Below are 19,903 nucleotides of genomic sequence, written 5' to 3'. Positions count from 1 at the left end.
GTAATTTTAATAAAAAATTTGAGTATTTGTGATTTTTTGTGATTTCAATAAATTTTTATGAGATTTTTTTTTTTAATCTCAAAAAACAACTCTTTAAATTAGTTAGATAATAAAATTATAATAAATTTACCAGTTAGAATCAAGATCCTCTCAAAAAAATAAAAGTTCTTTAAAGCAAAATCACTAAATTTTTGATGCAGGAGCATCAAGACCTTTTTCTCCATTTGTAAATATGGGGTGTGATAATATTAATTTGTAAATATGGGGTGTGATGATTTTTAATATTTTATTAATTAATTTGAATTAAATAGGAGAAGGTGAGGATTTATGTAAATATCTTTTTATTAATAAAAGGATATGAGTAAATTTAATAAATTGAAGGATTTTAGGGATAAAAACCTATCCTTTAGGGATGTTGAGAAATTTAGGGGTTTGTTGAGGATTTTAAGAGATTGAGCATTTAATTAAATGATTTTTTTAAATTGTATAAATAGGAGGGATTTTTGTGACAAAAAGACATTAGAGATTGTGAGAGAGGTTAATTGAGAACAGGCTTGATCAGCAAAGCTTTAAGCCTTCAGCAGTTTGTAAAAGGGCCATGGATTTGCATATCTGGCCATGAATGTACAACTCTTGTGAATATTTGTTTTATGTGAATATAAGTATGATTTGCATGGACATGATTGTGAAATTTGTGTTTATACAATGTTGAAATCAATGTGTGCTGATGGATCCTAATTTTAATGAGCAACTGTGGTTTATATGCTCATATGTTGATCGATTGCTTGAACGAATAGATGCTGACGGGTCTCAACAGTTAAATTAGGTGAATGTACACAGTTATTATTCCGTGAAGATCTCCGCCCTTAACGGAAAAGAGACTAATGGTTGATGGCGTAACTGGTGCTTTGATTCTTATTTTGCGGTGGCGCTTGTAGTTTCATTAAGTAGCGGTGGACAGCAAATTCTAATGCTGTGTATGCACGGTTAATTGTTGAGGATGTGTGTTGTGCCTGCGCTCTGAGTGGTATATTCACTGGCGCACTGTATGGAGGGCGTATATATCTACAGCCATCAGCGTTGAATCATAGCCTTGGGGTGAATATATTTATTAATCGGAATAAGTTCCGTGTTGGTAATATATCTATGCGAATCTGGAGGTTATAATTGTTATCCTCTGCGTTAACAATGACATTCGAGTCCATAGTTGAATCATCGCCGAGCCAGTGTGTGGTAATTGGTGTGTTAACATACAGCGCGTGGCGTAAGGGAAATATATTCTCTACGTATTTCATGTTTAAATTCCTTTTGAATATTCGTATACTTGCGGTTAGATTTTATGATTGCAGAGGCATATGTCCATCATAATCAATCCTTGCAGCGCCGTTATATAATGCTGGTAGAGATTGCAATCAACGCATCTGCGTTGACCTTTGAAGGCCCGTCGTATCCATTAAAGGTAGAGAACGGTGGAAGGATGGCATAAGTGGAGAACTTGGCGAACATATAACCCGTGGGAAAAGTGTATGCAGACAGCCGTGGGTTGAGCTATCCGAACTGCGGGCGAATTACCTATATGCGTTGACCGAAATTGTGTGCGGGAATAGAAGTGTATATACGCATTATAGATGGTAAGCAATACCTGTGTTCCGATGCCCATATTTTGTTTAACGTAAAGGCAATATAAATATACCTTGAGCTTTTGTTTATAAGCCAGATCTTAACCGGCGCGGTACCAAAGAATTCTTATGGATGTAGTAAGTGGGTATGCGCATGACATATTGTATGTTTCTGTTAAGAATTGGAGAAGAATGCCGTAGGTTATAAAGTATGGGTTCCATGGCGTTGCGAGTTAACAATTATGGGTTTTATAGCTGGTATGACAAACAATCTCGGTTTGTTGTGTAATCATGAGATTACAAGCCATGAATCAAGCTTTATATGCATGACTAGAGAACGATCCTGGTAGTTGGATCCTGGGAGCGGCCTGGGTTTCATCAATTTTTTTCTCTGCTGTATCGCATCACTGCATGGACAATAATTTAGCTCAAACAATACCATGCTCTCAAATGATTTCAATTTTTCTGAAGTGTTTCATTTACAAATCTTTCAAACTTGGCACCGAGAAATGGCATCGTGTACTTACCAGCTGGTAAATGGCTTTGGGAAAAAGCTTGTGGTGGCGGCCATGGATCTTCATGAGAGGCAAGCTGTTAGTGAAGTGGAAGTGGGCCAAAACTTTGCGGTCTGGCAGGGGTTTCAACAGCAATTCCTCGGTGAATTCTTACTCTGTGTGTATGCACCGTACTGAAGTGCACTGAAAGATGGCTGCTATTGTCTTGAAACCCCCATCGCTGCTAACCTTAAACTGCATTCTCTGTAATTTGTAACGTTTTGTTCACCGATTACAAGAATCTGTAACGTTTTTTTTTATCCTAATTATTTATCGAACGGTATGCAATTATCGATAGAACAGTCTGTAACTTTTCAATCGTCTAACATAGGATCGAATGGTTCAGAGAAGTACAAGGTGGCAATTAAGGAAGTTGATCTCAGAGGGAACGCCTTAAGGCGTAAAAATAGAATGGATACACATGCCCATCAATTATAGTTGTCTCTTTGACCTCCATATAGACGAGCACAAATGTAATAAGCCAGATAACACAAAAAATAAATCGCAACAAAGCAAAATAATGTGACACGCTATACCTTCAAATTTATTGGAAGACCCTCATTGTCTTTGTTTCCTTGGTGGACCCTGCTTGTAACTGCCGGAATGTAGTGTCCAGCATATGACTCTCCGGTGATAAAGAAGTCATTCTTTGCATACTCTGGGTGTTTTTCAAAAAATGCCTAGCAGATATCGGTAAAACTTATTAAAGTCAGAAGTCTGCATTCGTTGACAAGCAACTACAAGTTTGTACAAAACTCATTAAAGTATCTGCATTCGTTGACAAACAACTACAAGTTTTTTTTACTTACAAACTGAAATTTTTGAACTTGTACATGGGCCATCCACAAAATGGTTAAACAGCTAATTGGGAAAAAACCATTTTCCAACTCTACACTAAGTACTTATCAAATACATCATTTGTGGAAGAAATGAAACATACCTGTAAAAAGTCATACATATCATTACTAACACCCTTCTCATCGTAACGGAGGTCACGTACATCAGTGCTATAACTAAATCCGGTTCCAGTAGGTTGATCCACAAAAATGATATTTGATGCCTGCCAAGTCACCAACATATTATATTCAAGATCTTGAGTCTTCACAACACAAAATGATCCTTTTCAAGTTATACGAAAGGGTACATAAATTGAAAATAGTTATAACAAATAATTTATACACGTACATCAGTGTTGTAACTAAATCCGGTTCCAGTAGGTTGATCCACAAAAATGATATTTGATGCCTGCCAAGTCACCAACATATTATATTCAAGATCTTGAGTCTTCACAACACAAAATGATCCTTTTCAAGTTATACGAAAGGGTACATAAATTGAAAATAGTTATAACAAATAATTTATACAAAATAACATAGAAACACGGTGATCATACAAAACAGTTCAGACTTTAGGTGAACCACTACATTCATCATCAATGAGTGATAATAGGACAGAAATCCAGATATTATACAATTCAGAAAAGTACATATCTATGATGCGGTTTAACAAAATATCTAAAAAGCATGGTGCACAATATGTCATTCCCAGGCCAATATCATTTGAGCCATTCACAGCACAATCCCATTCTGCAGGACAAGATACATCAACCTTGACCTCACTATATTAGGTTTTTAAAGCATGAGAAATGTGACTTCTTCCCTCCTTTGGGATAATTAAAAAGCCAACCGTGCTTAGTTACAAAACTTCTGCATTCAAAATTTCAAACAAATTTAGCCATTGATTTTGAAGTAAGTTTTCTGCACCTGATTTTCCCCTGGTTATATATTATAAATTTATCATAGGTAGCATTGCTTTTTGGCTGCAATCTTCATTTATAATCCGCGTGTTTCCATTGAAACTCCCCACAATAACATGCATTACAAGAATCTTATATCAAGCAATCAAGAGACTTAGACCCAATACCGAAGTCGAAAGTGTCTCTCTATGGAACCATGACACATTCTGCCAATGTCTTATCCTTCAATCTTCATATATAATCCGCATGTTTCCATTGAAACTCTCAACAATGAAATGCATTACAAGAATCTTATAATAGCAAGCATCAAGAGACTTAGGCCCAATACCCTACTCAAAAGTGTCTCTGTTTGGTACCGTGACACATTTTGTCAGTGTCTTATATTAAGGTCATTCATTAGGAACCCCGAGATGGTTATTAGACGCACAATATCTGCATCAGTATGCAGGAGAATTTCCCATGCATAATCGCGGTATATATTATTCAGCAACATTTTTCAGCCTTCATCATAAAATATGAATATATCCTACAAAGTCACAAACATAATAGCATAATACCTTGAAACACACATGTCTAGAATCTACAGTAACCAGATTTCTAAAACGTCAAACACCGCATTTTCAAATGCAAATTTTCAAATTTAATAGAATAGTGAACCATACTCATAATAGTCCATTTTCAAGAAGGCAAAAACTAAAACTTGATGAATCACAGAATCAATATGGAGAGATTGAAAGCCATGACTAATTCGATCACTGGTAACTGCTTGGGCAAATTGCAAGTAAATATTGTCATAAGTTCTATGGTGTTCTAAATGGCGGTTTCTCTATCAAACCAGCCTTTGAGTCCATTCACATTCATGACATTAATAGTAGCAAAAATCAGTGGGTTGGCTAAGAAGTGTTTTTCAATTTTTCTCTTTTCCCATTAACATGATTATTTCTTTGACCATAGATTTCACAAATTGTAAATTAAATAAAATCTAAAATAGTCTCTTGAATGCTTGCCCTAGGCATTCTCAATGAATTAAATTGTGGTTTCCTCTGCTAAGACTATCCGTTGAGACTTCAAATTTCAAATATATGACAAATTTCTAAAGTTTTCCTCTATCATGATTACCTAGTGCAAATATAACACAGTACCCCATAAGCAAAAAAATCAAACAATGCAGAAATGCCATACTCTTTTTAACCACTAATCAAAGCATTATTTTAAGACAAATTTCAAATACATCAAAATACGTTCTACTCATTAACCTGTAAGAAACCATGATTGGCAGATAAAATACTCAAGTGGATCCAATCTTATATTCAGGAATAGGGCTGAAAATGGAATCGATCTTGTGCACAAAAACGTTTAAAACTTGTAATACTATCTCAAACATTAAAAAAATAACAAAAAACACTTGAAACTAACACAAAAGACAGAATACCTTGTCCCATCCATACTCATTCCAGACCAGAGTTAAATTGTCTGTAATCTTGAAAGGCCCATTTTCATAGAAGACAGCCAATTCACTGCTACAACCAGGGCCTCCAGTCATCCAAAGAACAACAGGGTCATCCGCTTTGCTTTCCCGTGACTCGAAGAAGAAGTAGAACATCCTAGACATAACAAATGTGTCAGTGTAACCATTTGTCACAAACCTGTTGCTAGTTCACTCAATTAATACCTTCTAATGCCTTTTGATTTAGGAAAGAAAAGGATATAAATACTTAAATTCAATTAACAGTAAATACTTCCCTACCTCGAGCTCTCTCTCACCCACACATTGAAATGCATTTTCTCATTGCAAAGAGCGTTTTTCACATTTTTCTACTTTGCTGACTACAGGATAGAGGATTATTCTTTAGATGCACTCTACATGATCGTTTCCATTCTAGCAATGTTATTTCTAAACTATAGGTAGTGAGGAAAGATGTAGGAATAAAAACATGCATCCCTTGTCACTGATATCTTGAAAAGTTGTCACTGATATCTTGAAAAGTTCATGCATCGAAAACCATAAATAAAGGGGCAAGCTCACATAGCCTATTCAATAAAAAAGGATGGTATCCAGGATGAAATAAACAGCCACAACTGGGTAAGAATTAAGCGGGTCAGTTTACTCACGGTATGAAGCCTCACATGTATAATGTATCTACTTGCCTAGATAAGTTGCATAACTTGCATAACGTAAAGCTATAAGGGGCAAGCTCACGTCAGCTATTCAATATTAAAATAGATTTGCACAGAATCAAATGAACAACCACAACTGGGTAAGCACGATAAAAAATCAGAACGATAAAAATTCTCTTCTCATGAGAAATTTTGGAAATAGGGATAACATACCTCTACAATGGCTTTTTCGTGGAGAGAATCATCTTAAAAGCAATTAGCTTTAGACATTATCCCTATCTCCATTGAGGTTGAGGTTGCAAGCAGCTGATATATATAAATACTAAGGCCGTGTTGATGCAAAAGCACATAGACATTTAGCATCACTTTGTGAGAGAAAAGGTTGCTTGAGAAGACGTTTACCTTCATTTTTGTACTTCATAAAGCATGCATGTCGGCAGACAGTTTTACTACAGCACTTGTTTGGTTTAAGTTTCAGTATCATGAATAGGATACCCATGATTATATTAATATTCAGGAATTATCAAAATAAAATATCAATAAAACTCAGAAGCACAATCAGAAAAATATATCAATGAAACTCAAAGCACAATCAGAAAAATAATATGTTGCAGAAGAGAAATCCTTAAACACCATGCAGAATCCCGATGATTGCCAGATTGGTGCCCGGAAATAAGGCAGAACCAAGGAGTAATAATCAAAAGTCTGTATGGTGTATGATGTTTTCCTGTAAGAGTGCCAAGGCTACTCCTGAAAAGCTATAATAAAATGGGTAAAAGTTAATTCCCAATAAACGCATTCTTGTTCAGTGGATAGGAGCGTATATTTGACACCAACGTGGACATGAACTTGGCATTAATTAGGATAAGTAGAATGGAAATGTTAATTGTGTTTTGAGCCAGAGCAGTCTTGGGATAAGCAGATTGGAAATCTTGGAAATGTTAATTGTGTTTGAGCCAGAGCACTCTTGGAACGAATGGCCTTACAGAAAATCCTGATTACCCAGTGAAACCATGGATCTAATGATATGCTATGCGACTCATACTCTGGTTTCAACCAGCAATCAATACCGTGAACATCACTCAATGCACCCCTTTTTTTATCCCATTTCAGCACATCAAGTTGGGAATATTTGATAAACATATTATAAAAGGTAGAGTCGAATTGAACAGATTTAAATTGAAGAGAATATTTAAAGAAACAAAAAGAAAAGAACACTCGCATAATCCCAGCTAAGCAACGACCTAAAGGGATCTATCAGACACATAATGAAGCTAATAATTATTTTGTTCATTATCTAACGTCCATCAACGCCGTTACAGAACACCAGACCTTTGCGCCTTTCGAATTCGATTAAACCCAAGATTTTCCCCAAATTTTATCCAATAAACAAAGTTTACATTAATGGTATTTTAAACTACCAAAACATTATAGTTCTAAAGATGGATGTGTTCTGGTTCTAAAGACGGATAGTTAGGTGACCAGGTTTGGTCCCTACGAGTTTTGTCTTATATCCAGAAGACGACTTTATAGACTTCAGAGCAGAGCTGCTCCAAACAAATTTCTTCGATTAAAAAAAAAACTACGAAACCATTATATCGATTAATTATTTAATCATTTTCCTCACAGACCCAATCTAAACAAATGCCTCTGTATAGTTTCTCAAAAATCTTCCTAACACTTACTTCGCAGCGTGCGAGTGTTCGAGGCGAAAATATCCGACATGATGACCGAGTTCTTCTAGACTGGCATTCTTTTCCGAGTCCCCATTAATATCCAAATTGAGACTGCTTTCAACCAAACGAGGGCCGACGTCGTATTCCTCTTCTGGTTCTGCGATTCCCGGAGTCAAATTCAGCTCTTCAATCAGCGGTTCGGCCTGAGCTTGGAAATCTTGGAAATGTTAATTGTGTTTGTGTTATTTTGTTCATTATCTAACGTCCATCAACGCCGTTACAGAACACCAGACCTTTGCGCCTTTCGAATTCGATTAAACCCAAGATTTTCCCCAAATTTTATCCAATAAACAAAGTTTACATTAATGGTATTTTAAACTACCAAAACATTATAGTTCTAAAGATGGATGTGTTCTGGTTCTAAAGATGGATAGTTAGGTGACCAGGTTTGGTCCCTACGAGTTTTGTCTTATATCCAGAAGACGACTTTATAGACTTCAGAGCAGAGCTGCTCCAAACAAATTTCTTCGATTAAAAAAAAAACTACGAAACCATTATATCGATTAATTATTTAATCGTTTTCCTCATAGACCCAATCTAAATAAATGCCTCTGTATAGTTTCTCAAAAATCTTCCTAACACTTACTTCGCAGCGTGCGAGTGTTCGAGGCGAAAATATCCGACATGATGACCGAGTTCTTCTAGACTGGTGTTCTTTTCCGAGTCCCATTAATATCCAAATTGAGACTGCTTTCAACCAAACGAGGGTCGACGTCGTATTCCTCTTCCGGTTCTGCGATTCCCGGAGTCAAATTCAGCTCTTCAATCAGCGGTTCGGCCTGAGCTTGAGGGAACCTGGCGGTAAAAATCCATGAAAATTAAGACTTACCATCCCACAAACGATCGATTAATGTCTGAGTATGCTGCTGTGTGTAATTTATTCCACCAGGCTCTGTTAAGCCATCGAAACTGGGGACATCTGAAACTTGCACTGCAATATCCGCACAAACACCATAAAGCAGAGGACAATAACAAAATTAAACAGGGAAAAATAACATTTTCAAATTTAGACCTAAAACCTACAGGAAAAATTAAAATAACAAAAATAAATCCTTACATGCTCTGACTGCCATGTCTGGTTTAGGGCAAGAATCAAGATCCTCTCAAAAAAATAAAAGTTCTTTAAAGCAAAATCACTAAATTTTTTTATCTGTTGTATCGCATCACTGCATGGACAATAATTTAGCTCGAACAATACCATGCTCTCAAATGATTTCAATTTTTCTGAAGTGTTTCATTTACAAATCTTTCAAACTTGGCACCCAGAAATGGCATCGTGTACTTACCAGCTGGTAAATGGCTTTGGGAAAAAGCTTGTGGTGACGGCCATGGATCTTCGGGAGAGGCAAGCTGTTAGTGAAGTGGAAGTGGGCCAAAACTTTGCGGTCTGGCAGGGGTTTCAGCAGCAATTCCTCGGTGAATTCTTCCTCTGTGTGTATGCACCGGACTGAAGTGCACTGAAAGATGGCTGCTATTGTCTTGAAACCCCCATCGCTGCTAACTTTAAACTGCATTCTTTGTAATTTGTAACGTTTTGTTCACCGATTACAAATCTCTCTCCTTGCACTAGGAAGCGCAAGACCCTCCGGACCTTCTCTCAGGAGCATCTCTCTGGTTCAGAAATGACATATGCCCATATCTGGAATCTGTAACGTTTTTTTTATCCTAATTATTTATCGAACGGTATGCAATTATTGATCGAACGGTCTGTAACTTTTCAATTGTCTAACATAGGATCGAATGGTTCAGAGAATTACACCGTGGCAATTAAGGAAGAGGATTCGATCGTTCTATATCTTAGAACTCAAATTACGCCATTTTTTACCTTTCTGAAGGACTTGGGAGCTCCTCCCGTCACTCAACCAGGATCACTCAGTGAATCTGCCTCGAAGATAGTTACATGGAGAGTTCCATGAATCAATAGCCGAGCCATTACTGATCACAGCCCATTTAGAGAAATTTATAAGCCTATCTAAAGATAATCCTTGCAAAAATGGAGCCTTTGTTCCATACACAGGAAAAGGAGCCTCCATAGTTATTAGCAGGTGGGTTACAAAGTCTTCCTCTATCACCACCATTGCTGGTCTACTGAAGCCCTCCTTTACTTATTTTGTGGTTTCTTTACCGTTACAGCTGCTTGGCAGTTAATAAACTCATGGATCTGTCGAGAGTTCAACCAGCACTGATTAAAATTCCAACTATAATGATTTGATCCAAGGGCACAATCTCTTTTAATCGTCTAACACGTCAGATCAATGGTCGAAAATAAGACACGGTGGCATATAAGGGAGTATACTTTGCCTTCTGCTTATATATACCATTCATCCGTACTGGATCTCTCATGCAATGTTTCAGTTCCCATCTAACTACGTGTTTTGCGGAATATCATCAATTTTCCTTGCAAATCTCGCCTCGATCTGGTGCGGTTGTTATATAATTCCATGATGTCTAACGCCAACAGATTGGCCGTTATCGGTTTGTTTCTTGCACGATATCGAAAACTGAACGATATAGCGGGCAGAGTTATAGTGGTAGCCAAGGAAAAGGGCAATGGCGATTTTACAACAGTGCAGGACGCCATCAATGCAGTTCCAGCCAACAACACGAACTCGATCTTAATTCTGGTCAAACCCGGCATTTATAAGTAAGTAACTGATGAACCCGCTGAGTTTCTTTGAAAAATATGACTCGAAATGTTATAGATTTACCAGATAACGGATGCTTGTATGCGGCATACATTTAAGCAGTCATTTGGGTTCCAATTTCATTTTATCTGTAGTTGATTTTTCTATATTTTAGATTTTTTTTTCAAAAACACTCATTTTAAATCACCATAAATCACCATCTACTTACGCCGTAATGCGTTTCCATTTGAAATGGACTCTTCCCTGGCTTTGATGATGGCAGCAGAGGCAAAAACCAGTGAGCATAATAGCAAACCTATGACCAGAACCAGCTTTACAGTGAAAGAAATCAAAGAACCCTTAACATGAGCATGCGGCGAATTGGGCTGAACTATGCAAGGTCCCAGATACAGCCCACACAATCCAGGGTTCCCAACGAAGGAAGTTGCATTGAAGAAAATGAATTGGCCACCCTTCGGTACAACAGCAGACTATATATGTACATGTTAAAATATATATGTATGTTGAAAAACTATAAAAACATGCATATATCTAACCAATATAAAGTTATAAACCCTTCGGAATTGTATAGCACCTCAAATCATGGTAAGAGAGAGAACAAACAACGATGGCAATTGCACTTTTGTTGGACTTGTACTAGATGGAAATATAGAATTCCATTTTTCAACTTGATACACAGGAAAATCCCATTTATATTTTATTTCTAATTTAGTTTATAAATCAAAGTCTCTATGCTCTATGATCTTCATAGCAAAGCGCTCCTGGTTGTTTGCAAATCAAACTATGCTTTATATAAATATAAATTACTGAAAACCACAAATACAAGTTGATGATGACTATCCGTTGAGACTTCAAATTTCAAATATATGACAAATTTCTAAAGTTTTCCTCTATCATGATTACCTAGTGCAAATATAACACAGTACCCCATAAGCAAAAAAATCAAACAATGCAGAAATGCCATACTCTTTTTAACCACTAATCAAAGCATTATTTTAAGACAAATTTCAAATACATCAAAATACGTTCTACTCATTAACCTGTAAGAAACCATGATTGGCAGATAAAATACTCAAGTGGATCCAATCTTATATTCAAGAATAGGGCTGAAAATGGAATCGATCTTGTGCACAAAAACGTTTAAAACTTGTAATACTATCTCAAACATTAAAAAAATAACAAAAAACACTTGAAACTAACACAAAAGACAGAATACCTTGTCCCATCCATACTCATTCCAGACCAGAGTTAAATTGTCTGTAATCTTGAAAGGCCCATTTTCATAGAAGACAACCAATTCACTGCTACAACCAGGGCCTCCAGTCATCCAAAGAACAACAGGGTCATCCGCTTTGCTTCCCCGTGACTCGAAGAAGAAGTAGAACATCCTAGACATAACAAATGTGTCAGTGTAACCATTTGTCACAAACCTGTTGCTAGTTCACTCAATTAATACCTTCTAATGCCTTCTGCTTTAGGAAAGAAAAGGATATAAATACTTAAATTCAATTAACAGTAAATACTTCCCTACCTCGAGCTCTCTCTCACCCACACATTGAAATGCATTTTCTCATTGCAAAGAGCGTTTTTCACATTTTTCTACTTTGCTGACTACAGGATAGAGGATTATTCTTTAGATGCACTCTACATGATCGTTTCCATTCTAGCAATGTTATTTCTAAACTATAGGTAGTGAGGAAAGATGTAGGAATAAAAACATGCATCCCTTGTCACTGATATCTTGAAAAGTTGTCACTGATATCTTGAAAAGTTCATGCATCGAAAACCATAAATAAAGGGGCAAGCTCACATAGCCTATTCAATAAAAAAGGATGGTATCCAAGATGAAATAAACAGCCACAACTGGGCAAGAATTAAGCGGGTCAGTTTACTCACGGTATGAAGCCTCACATGTATAATGTATCTACTTGCCTAGATAAGTTGCATAACTTGCATAACGTAAAGCTATAAGGGGCAAGCTCACGTCAGCTATTCAATATTAAAATAGATTTGCACAGAATCAAATGAACAACCACAGCTGGGTAAGCACGATAAAAAATCAGAACGATAAAAATTCTCTTCTCATGAGAAATTTTGAAATAGGGATAACATACCTCTACAATGGCTTTTTCGTGGAGAGAATCATCTTAAAAGAAATTAGCTTTAGACATTATCCCTATCTCCATTGAGGTTGAGGTTGCAAGCAGCTGATATATATAAATACTTAGGCCGTGTTGATGCAAAAGCACATAGACATTTAGCATCAGTTTGTGAGAGAAAAGGTTGCTTGAGAAGACGTTTACCTTCATTTTTGTACTTCATAAAGCATGCATGTCGGCAGACAGTTTTACTACAGCACTTCTTTGGTTGAAGTTTCAGTCTCATGAATAGGATACCCATGATTATATTAATATTCAGGAATTATCAAAATAAAATATCAATAAAACTCAGAAGCACAATCAGAAAAATATATCAATGAAACTCAAAGCACAATCAGAAAAATAATATGTTGCAGAAGAGAAATCCTTAAACACCATGCAGAATCCCGATGATTGCCAGATTGGTGCCCGGAAATAAGGCAGAACCAAGGAGTAATAATCAAAAGTCTGTATGGTGTATGATGTTTTCCTGTAAGAGTGCCAAGGCTACTCCTGAAAAGCTATAATAAAATGGGTAAAAGTTAATTCCCAATAAACGCATTCTTGTTCAGTGGATAGGAGCGTATATTTGACACCAACGTGGACATGAACTTGGCATTAATTAGGATAAGTAGAATGGAAATGTTAATTGTGTTTTGAGCCAGAGCAGTCTTGGGATAAGCAGATTGGAAATCTTGGAAATGTTAATTGTGTTTGAGCCAGAGCACTCTTGGAACGAATGGCCTTACAGAAAATCCTAATTACCCAGTGAAACCATGGATCTAATGATATGCTATGCGACTCATACTCTGGTTTCAACCAGCAATCAATACCGTGAACATCACTCAATGCACCCCTTTTTTTATCCCATTTCAGCACATCAAGTTGGGAATATTTGATAAACATATTATAAAAGGTAGAGTCGAATTGAACAGATTTAAATTGAAGAGAATATTTAAAGAAACAAAAAGAAAAGAACACTCGCATAATCCCAGCTAAGCAACGACCTAAAGGGATCTATCAGACACATAATGAAGCTAATAATTATTTTGTTCATTATCTAACATCCATCAACGCCGTTACAGAACACCAGACCTTTGCGCCTTTCGAATTCGATTAAACCCAAGATTTTCCCCAAATTTTATCCAATAAACAAAGTTTACATTAATGGTATTTTAAACTACCAAAACATTATAGTTCTAAAGATGGATGTGTTCTGGTTCTAAAGACGGATAGTTAGGTGACTAGGTTTGGTCCGTACGAGTTTTGTCTTATATCCAGAAGACGACTTTATAGACTTCAGAGCAGAGCTGCTCCAAACAAATTTCTTCGATTAAAAAAAAAACTACGAAACCATTATATCGATTAATTATTTAATCGTTTTCCTCACAGACCCAATCTAAATAAATGCCTCTATATAGTTTCTCAAAAATCTTCCTAACACTTACTTCGCAGCGTGCGAGTGTTCGAGGCGAAAATATCCGACATGATGACCGAGTTCTTCTAGACTGGCGTTCTTTTCCGAGTCCCATTAATATCCAAATTGAGACTGCTTTCAACCAAACGAGGGCCGACGTCGTATTCCTCTTCCGGTTCTGCGATTCCCGGAGTCAAATTCAGCTCTTCAATCAGCGGTTCGGCCTGAGCTTGAGGGAACCTGGCGGTAAAAATCCATGAAAATTAAGACTTACCATCCCACAAACGATCGATTAATGTCTGAGTATGCTGCTGTGTATAATTTATTCCACCAGGCTCTGTTAAGCCATCGAAACTGGGGACATCTGAAACTTGCACTGCAATATCCGCACAAACACCATAAAGCAGAGGACAATAACAAAATTAAACAGGGAAAAATAACATTTTCAAATTTAGACCTAAAACCTACAGGAAAAATTAAAATAACAAAAATAAATCCTTACATGCTCTGACTGCCATGTCTGGTTTAGGGCAAGAATCAAGATCCTCTCAAAAAAATAAAAGTTCTTTAAAGCAAAATCACTAAATTTTTTTATCTGTTGTATCGCATCACTGCATGGACAATAATTTAGCTCGAACAATACCATGCTCTCAAATGATTTCAATTTTTCTGAAGTGTTTCATTTACAAATCTTTCAAACTTGGCACCCAGAAATGGCATCGTGTACTTACCAGCTGGTAAATGGCTTTGGGAAAAAGCTTGTGGTGACGGCCATGGATCTTCGGGAGAGGCAAGCTGTTAGTGAAGTGGAAGTGGGCCAAAACTTTGCGGTCTGGCAGGGGTTTCAGCAGCAATTCCTCGGTGAATTCTTCCTCTGTGTGTATGCACCGGACTGAAGTGCACTGAAAGATGGCTGCTATTGTCTTGAAACCCCCATCGCTGCTAACTTTAAACTGCATTCTCTGTAATTTGTAACGTTTTGTTCACCGATTACAAGAATCTGTAACGTTTTTTTTATCCTAATTATTTATCGAATGGTATGCAATTATTGATCGAACGGTCTGTAACTTTTCAATCGTCTAACATAGGATCGAATGGTTCAGAGAATTACACCGTGGCAATTAAGGAAGTTGATCTCAGAGGGAACGCCTTACGGCGTAATTATTTTATTTAGTCTTATTTATGTTGACCCTAAGTTAAAGCAAGTTGAGCATAACAAGTTGTAATTAGATTTATTAGTTATTGACTTGAAGAGGCATATAAATGAAATAGTTATGGATATGTTTATTGGATAAAATTTCTCAGTCACGATGGACTAATTGAATCCATAGAGTCAAAATCCATTGCTATAGAAAATATTTTGGTTGCAACAATGATGAAAAGTATGTGAGGACTATTCATGGCATTCCTAGGATTATATGGAAGATAGGATTTATGCCATTTAAGAAGTGGTTTAGAAAGTGTTGACGATTGGTTGTATTGTGTGTTAAACCCTTGTGATGAAGCCCCTATGATTGAAGACTTTTCAATATTGCAAGAATTTGAGGACGCGTTTATATAAGATAAGCACAAGGAGCACTTACGGCCTCTGTTAAAGATGTTTAGGAAACATAAGATACATGCAAAGATAATCAAGAGTGAAATTTATCAAAAAATTTCAATTGTATGCCCAAAAAATATGTTAGCCATATGTTAGCCCAAAAATGGTAAGTGTAATCATGGACTTCTCTTTTAGAAGTATGTCATGTTATATCATATATATAAAGAACTTGGCAATGATGGTAGACAAATAAATTGTAATCAATAATCTTTAGAATCTAGTATGGATTTTCTTTTGAAAAATATTGGCATTCGTTTGTTTGATAACAATATGTATATATTGGGGTGGCAGGAGCAGGAGGGGTATTATTTTCCTTGACGAACATGTTGAAATAAAATATTCATGGTGTTTAGGGGTTGCAACAAGCAATAAAGCTGAATTGTTAGCAATATGGAAAGGGTTAGATCTAGCACTATCTCTGAGGATAAAGAAAATCAAAGTGGTAGGAGATTCCTTAATATCCATAAGGATGTTTACTCTTATTAATGCAAAACAAAAGGAACAAAAATATGCTCTTGTGTTAAGAATTGAATACCAATTTGAATTTTTTGAGCAATATTAATTGTTTTATATTCTTCGTCACCTTAAGTTCATCATTGATTGTTTAGTGAACCGCGGGGTACATCTGGGTGAGGGTGAGTGCGAGGAAAATGGGAGGTCAATTGGCCTCATTCCAATTCCATAGGAAAATGTTGGACAAAGAAGTTAATGTCTCCTTTGATTGGGCTAAGGGTTAGAAAATGTGTGAAATCATGGTAGGACATATGGTGTAAGGAAGGAATGTTATTAATGCATAGTGCCTCCAAGGATCCCAAGGAAATTCTCTTTGTTTGTTTGCATAAGGAATCATTTAATTTCATAAAGAGACCAACAACCCTGTCATTTCAGCAAGGAATTTAGCCTTTGTATTACAAAGGTGCTTTTATGGTGAAACGATGGCTAACATCTTGATCACCGACGAATTGGTTTCAGGGGTGGTTCAAAAGATCCATCAGATTACAGGAATATTTAATGGGCCTTTAGATCTAGGATTTACAAGCGATCATGGCACGATCAAAGGTGATGGAGGAGAAGGAAAATGTGGTTTATAAATGAAGGAAATCCCCTTTGGATTCAATTATTGTAGTAAGTGGAGAGCGTTAGTGTGAAAATAGTATAAATCTTGGAAGATATAGTGATGGAGTTTCGAAAAATGCAGGTTGAGAAACCCCTAGTGGAGGAACTAGCTTGGTGGAAAAGGGTTGTTGATTTTTTGTTCAAGTTGCTTGTGGGCAGGATGGACCTTCTCACCCATCGTGTAGATCTCCTAGAGAAATATCAGGCAGCAAATGTCGAGCGCTTAAATTCCAAGTTTGAAGTCATGGAAGCCGCATTAGTAAGAAAAATTGTGAAGTTGGAAACAGATCTATTGACCTCCAATTCAAATTTGATAAGCGACAACATCTTTAGTGAGGTGAAGGATATTATTGTAGGGTTTCCTAAAGAGGTCATCATCCATTTGTAGTCTCGGGCAAGAGAAGAAGATGCAGGTGTCGGGCCGAGTGGACATAAAAGGAGGAATGTGACGAAGCTCGGAAGTCCAATTATTTTAATGTTTGTCATATGTTATGTTGTTTTGTGTTTATATTAGTCATTTTCTTTATAAACTATGGGAATTATCAATGTATTTTAATAGTGGCAAAGGCATGTAGAAGGAATAAATTAGTAATATGGATGTATTACGGCCTCGAAATAGATGCACAAATTGTTGCTAATTTTGCTAAAGTTTTGTAAAAGCGGTTATGGCTACGTAATTTCAAATTTTAAATATAAAAATAAAGTATCCTTTCTATTAAAAAAACAATATGTATATAAAGTATGGATTTATTTTTGGTAGTTATCGATTTCAAAGATAATAGATGCCTAAATACTCCATTGATGTAATTTCCACTTGATTTATTAAACAACAACAATAATAATAAAATTTTAAAAAGAAAGGAAAGGTCCCTTCTAAGATCCTCTAGAATGTTTTAATTCTAGAAAGGAAATGGTCATACGTGAATGACTTACTTAACGCAGTTGAATCCCAAAAATGATCTAATATATATTTTATGTGTTTAATTTTGAATTTTCATAATGAAGCTTAATTTAGAAGCACAATATAAAGTGAAAATTTGTTAATATAAATACTCGAGGCACTTCAATCTCCAAATTATTTTGTACAAATGAATATGGAGGGAACTATAAATCACAAAATTTGATTTTACAATTTATCCAATGTTTCTTATAAAATGAATAATTACACACAAAATTATATTTTATACTCTATTAAACATCAATAATTGTACACATATAACTAAAATCAATTTTATTCATTATCTCAACCAAACACTAAAATAGGAGCTATTTTAGTTGGACTAAATCTCTCAAGTCCAACTAACTAACAATCTCCTAAATAATACAAAAAATACAAGCAAACAAATCATGTATGGTGAGGATATCAAATATTAAGTACAAGAAAAGTAGGAGTTAATACCTCTAACACTCTCCCTTAACAGGTACTTGTCTTGTTCTTCATCAGCTTCTCTAACCATTTAGAAATATTGTAGATTATGAACTCCATATGTTGTCTCGTAACCCTCGTAATGGTGTATTTCCAAGTTGAATTATCAAGTTCCATTCTTTCTCCCAAATCATGGATCTCTTGAATTTAATTGCTAAACATCATCCACAAATTGTTGCATAAATTCACTAGCATACCATTCTCATGTCTTCAACAACTAATGAGGGATCCTTCTGTAGATCCACAACTTTCGAACTAATTGGACAACCATCCATGTTGAGCTTTACTTCCACTTGATCTTTTGAGATGTAGTTGCTTCAAGCTACTAAATCAATTCCCCATTTGTAATCATTGAACTACTAGCCATTCTATGGATATACTTCCATCTATCGAGATACAAGGGTGTTTTCCATTGTACTATTCAATTATATAGGAAAGAAATCTAGTTATTGAATATGCATGAGTCGGCTTACATCGTGACCTTTGAATCTAATTTTGGAAATATTCATCATTATTTATTTATTTATTTAATGAATAAATCTAGCACATAACTAAAGAAAAATTGTTAATCTAGTAAAATGAAACTAGTATAGTTGCCCCCTATTTCCAAGAAATAACACAGTTCAGAAAACATATTGTATTCTAGCATGAGCTACAATATCTATATATCATTCCTTTCCATGACCTTTACATACTCTTCCAAATCAAACTGGTTTTCCCAAGAAATTTGTTGTTATTGTAGTTGTCATCATAGTAGAAGAAATAGTCGTTGTACTTGAATTCATATGATTATGTTTGAGCATCACTACAGCTCCTTTTGTGTGGTGTGTCACCATACTAGTGGTTGAGATCTTTGTGAAATTATACTCTTTGAATAATTTTCTATCTACAATGGTTGGGTTCCAGGCTCTCATGTCAAATCTTGCCAATGTTGAAAGAGTCAAACACTAAAGGCTTAGTGTGGCATGGCCACAAGAACAACATGAATTTAGAGCATCAGTATCTGATTTTGAGGTTGTATAATTGCTAGAAGAATCCCTCTACTAATATGATCTAGAGAACAATGACAATTGTGTTTTGATTATAGAGAATTGGTTATCAATACTCTTACATGTCTATGGTCCCTCCCATGAGGGGGTGACACTTTACGAACAATTACACGCACAAATTATATTTTTTTGCTTTATTAAAGATAAATAATTATTCACATATAAATATAATCACTATCTTAACCACACAATGAACTACTTGAGAGAATATCTTAGCCAAACATTGAGATAAAAAAGATTTTGTCTCAAATCCAAATAACTAACTACCTCTTAAATATTAGAAGCAAATCACATGTAATAAGAATTATCAAATACTAAACACTATCTATATATAGATATGAAAAGTAAAATTTAATATCTTTAACACTTTTAATGAGAAATATTTCGGCGTAAATCACATTGTAATAAAACTGTGGATGCGTTTTGAACCAACGAGTGTGGTTCATCGTGAGGACAAGTTGAAGAACTAGATCATGGCTACAGGTTAAATAGGGAGAGCAGATCTTCCAACGACTATATTTGACTAGGAAACAACTATATTGGACCAGGCAATTTGATTGAGAAATAATTTGACTGAGAAACAACTAAATTTCATTGGTCAACTAGACTGGACCGAGGGAGAGGAAAAGTTATTAATGTTATTGTTATATTCGTTACTAACATTTAATAAAAGTAAAGTTTGTAAAATAGTTGTTACTATTATAATTAAATAAATAAAAGGTTAACATA

The 19,903-nt window shown here is 35.7% G+C and overlaps 1 protein-coding gene and 1 long non-coding RNA gene across 3 annotated transcripts; both read right to left on the bottom strand.

Moving 5' to 3' along the window:
* Window positions 1-225: 225 nt before the first annotated feature.
* On the bottom strand, window positions 226-7,854 carry LOC149263161 (serine carboxypeptidase 3-like). The gene is made up of 5 exons (XM_089425844.1): window positions 7,733-7,854; window positions 5,362-5,533; window positions 3,359-3,418; window positions 3,114-3,233; window positions 226-2,853 (listed from the first exon to the last, which is right to left on the bottom strand). The coding sequence occupies exons 2-5, from the start codon at window positions 5,530-5,532 to the stop codon at window positions 2,704-2,706; spliced, it is 501 nt and encodes a 166-aa protein (XP_089281970.1). The 5' UTR covers window position 5,533; window positions 7,733-7,854; the 3' UTR covers window positions 226-2,703.
* Window positions 7,855-11,563: 3,709 nt separating this feature from the next.
* LOC149263160 (uncharacterized) lies at window positions 11,564-15,023 on the bottom strand. Of its 2 annotated transcripts, XR_016259227.1 has the most exons (4): window positions 14,715-15,023; window positions 14,258-14,359; window positions 14,015-14,161; window positions 11,564-11,816 (listed from the first exon to the last, which is right to left on the bottom strand). It is a non-coding gene; the product is annotated as an uncharacterized LOC149263160 (long non-coding RNA). The 2 variants fall into 2 exon arrangements; XR_016259226.1 differs by having other exon boundaries at window positions 14,015-14,359.
* Window positions 15,024-19,903: the final 4,880 nt, after the last annotated feature.

Source organism: Pinus tabuliformis, chromosome 6 (genome assembly GCF_031772625.1).
Source record: "Pinus tabuliformis cultivar Carrire ecotype Pingquan chromosome 6, CPIR1, whole genome shotgun sequence".
NCBI lineage: Eukaryota > Viridiplantae > Streptophyta > Pinopsida > Pinales > Pinaceae > Pinus > Pinus tabuliformis.
The sequence above is the reverse complement of the archived record's forward strand: the minus strand, read 5'-3'. Positions and strand labels throughout refer to the sequence as shown.

Excerpts from the sequence above, each read along its gene's own strand:
- LOC149263161 (XM_089425844.1), bottom strand. The coding sequence starts at position 5,532 with ATGTTCTACTTCTTCTTCGAGTCACGGGAAAGCAAAGCGGATGACCCT. Across the intron at positions 3,419-5,361 it reads ATGAGTATGGATGGGACAAG|GCATCAAATATCATTTTTGT; the intron begins GTATTCTGTCTT and ends GTGACTTGGCAG. Across the intron at positions 3,234-3,358 it reads GATTTAGTTACAACACTGAT|GCATCAAATATCATTTTTGT; the intron begins GTACGTGTATAA and ends GTGACTTGGCAG.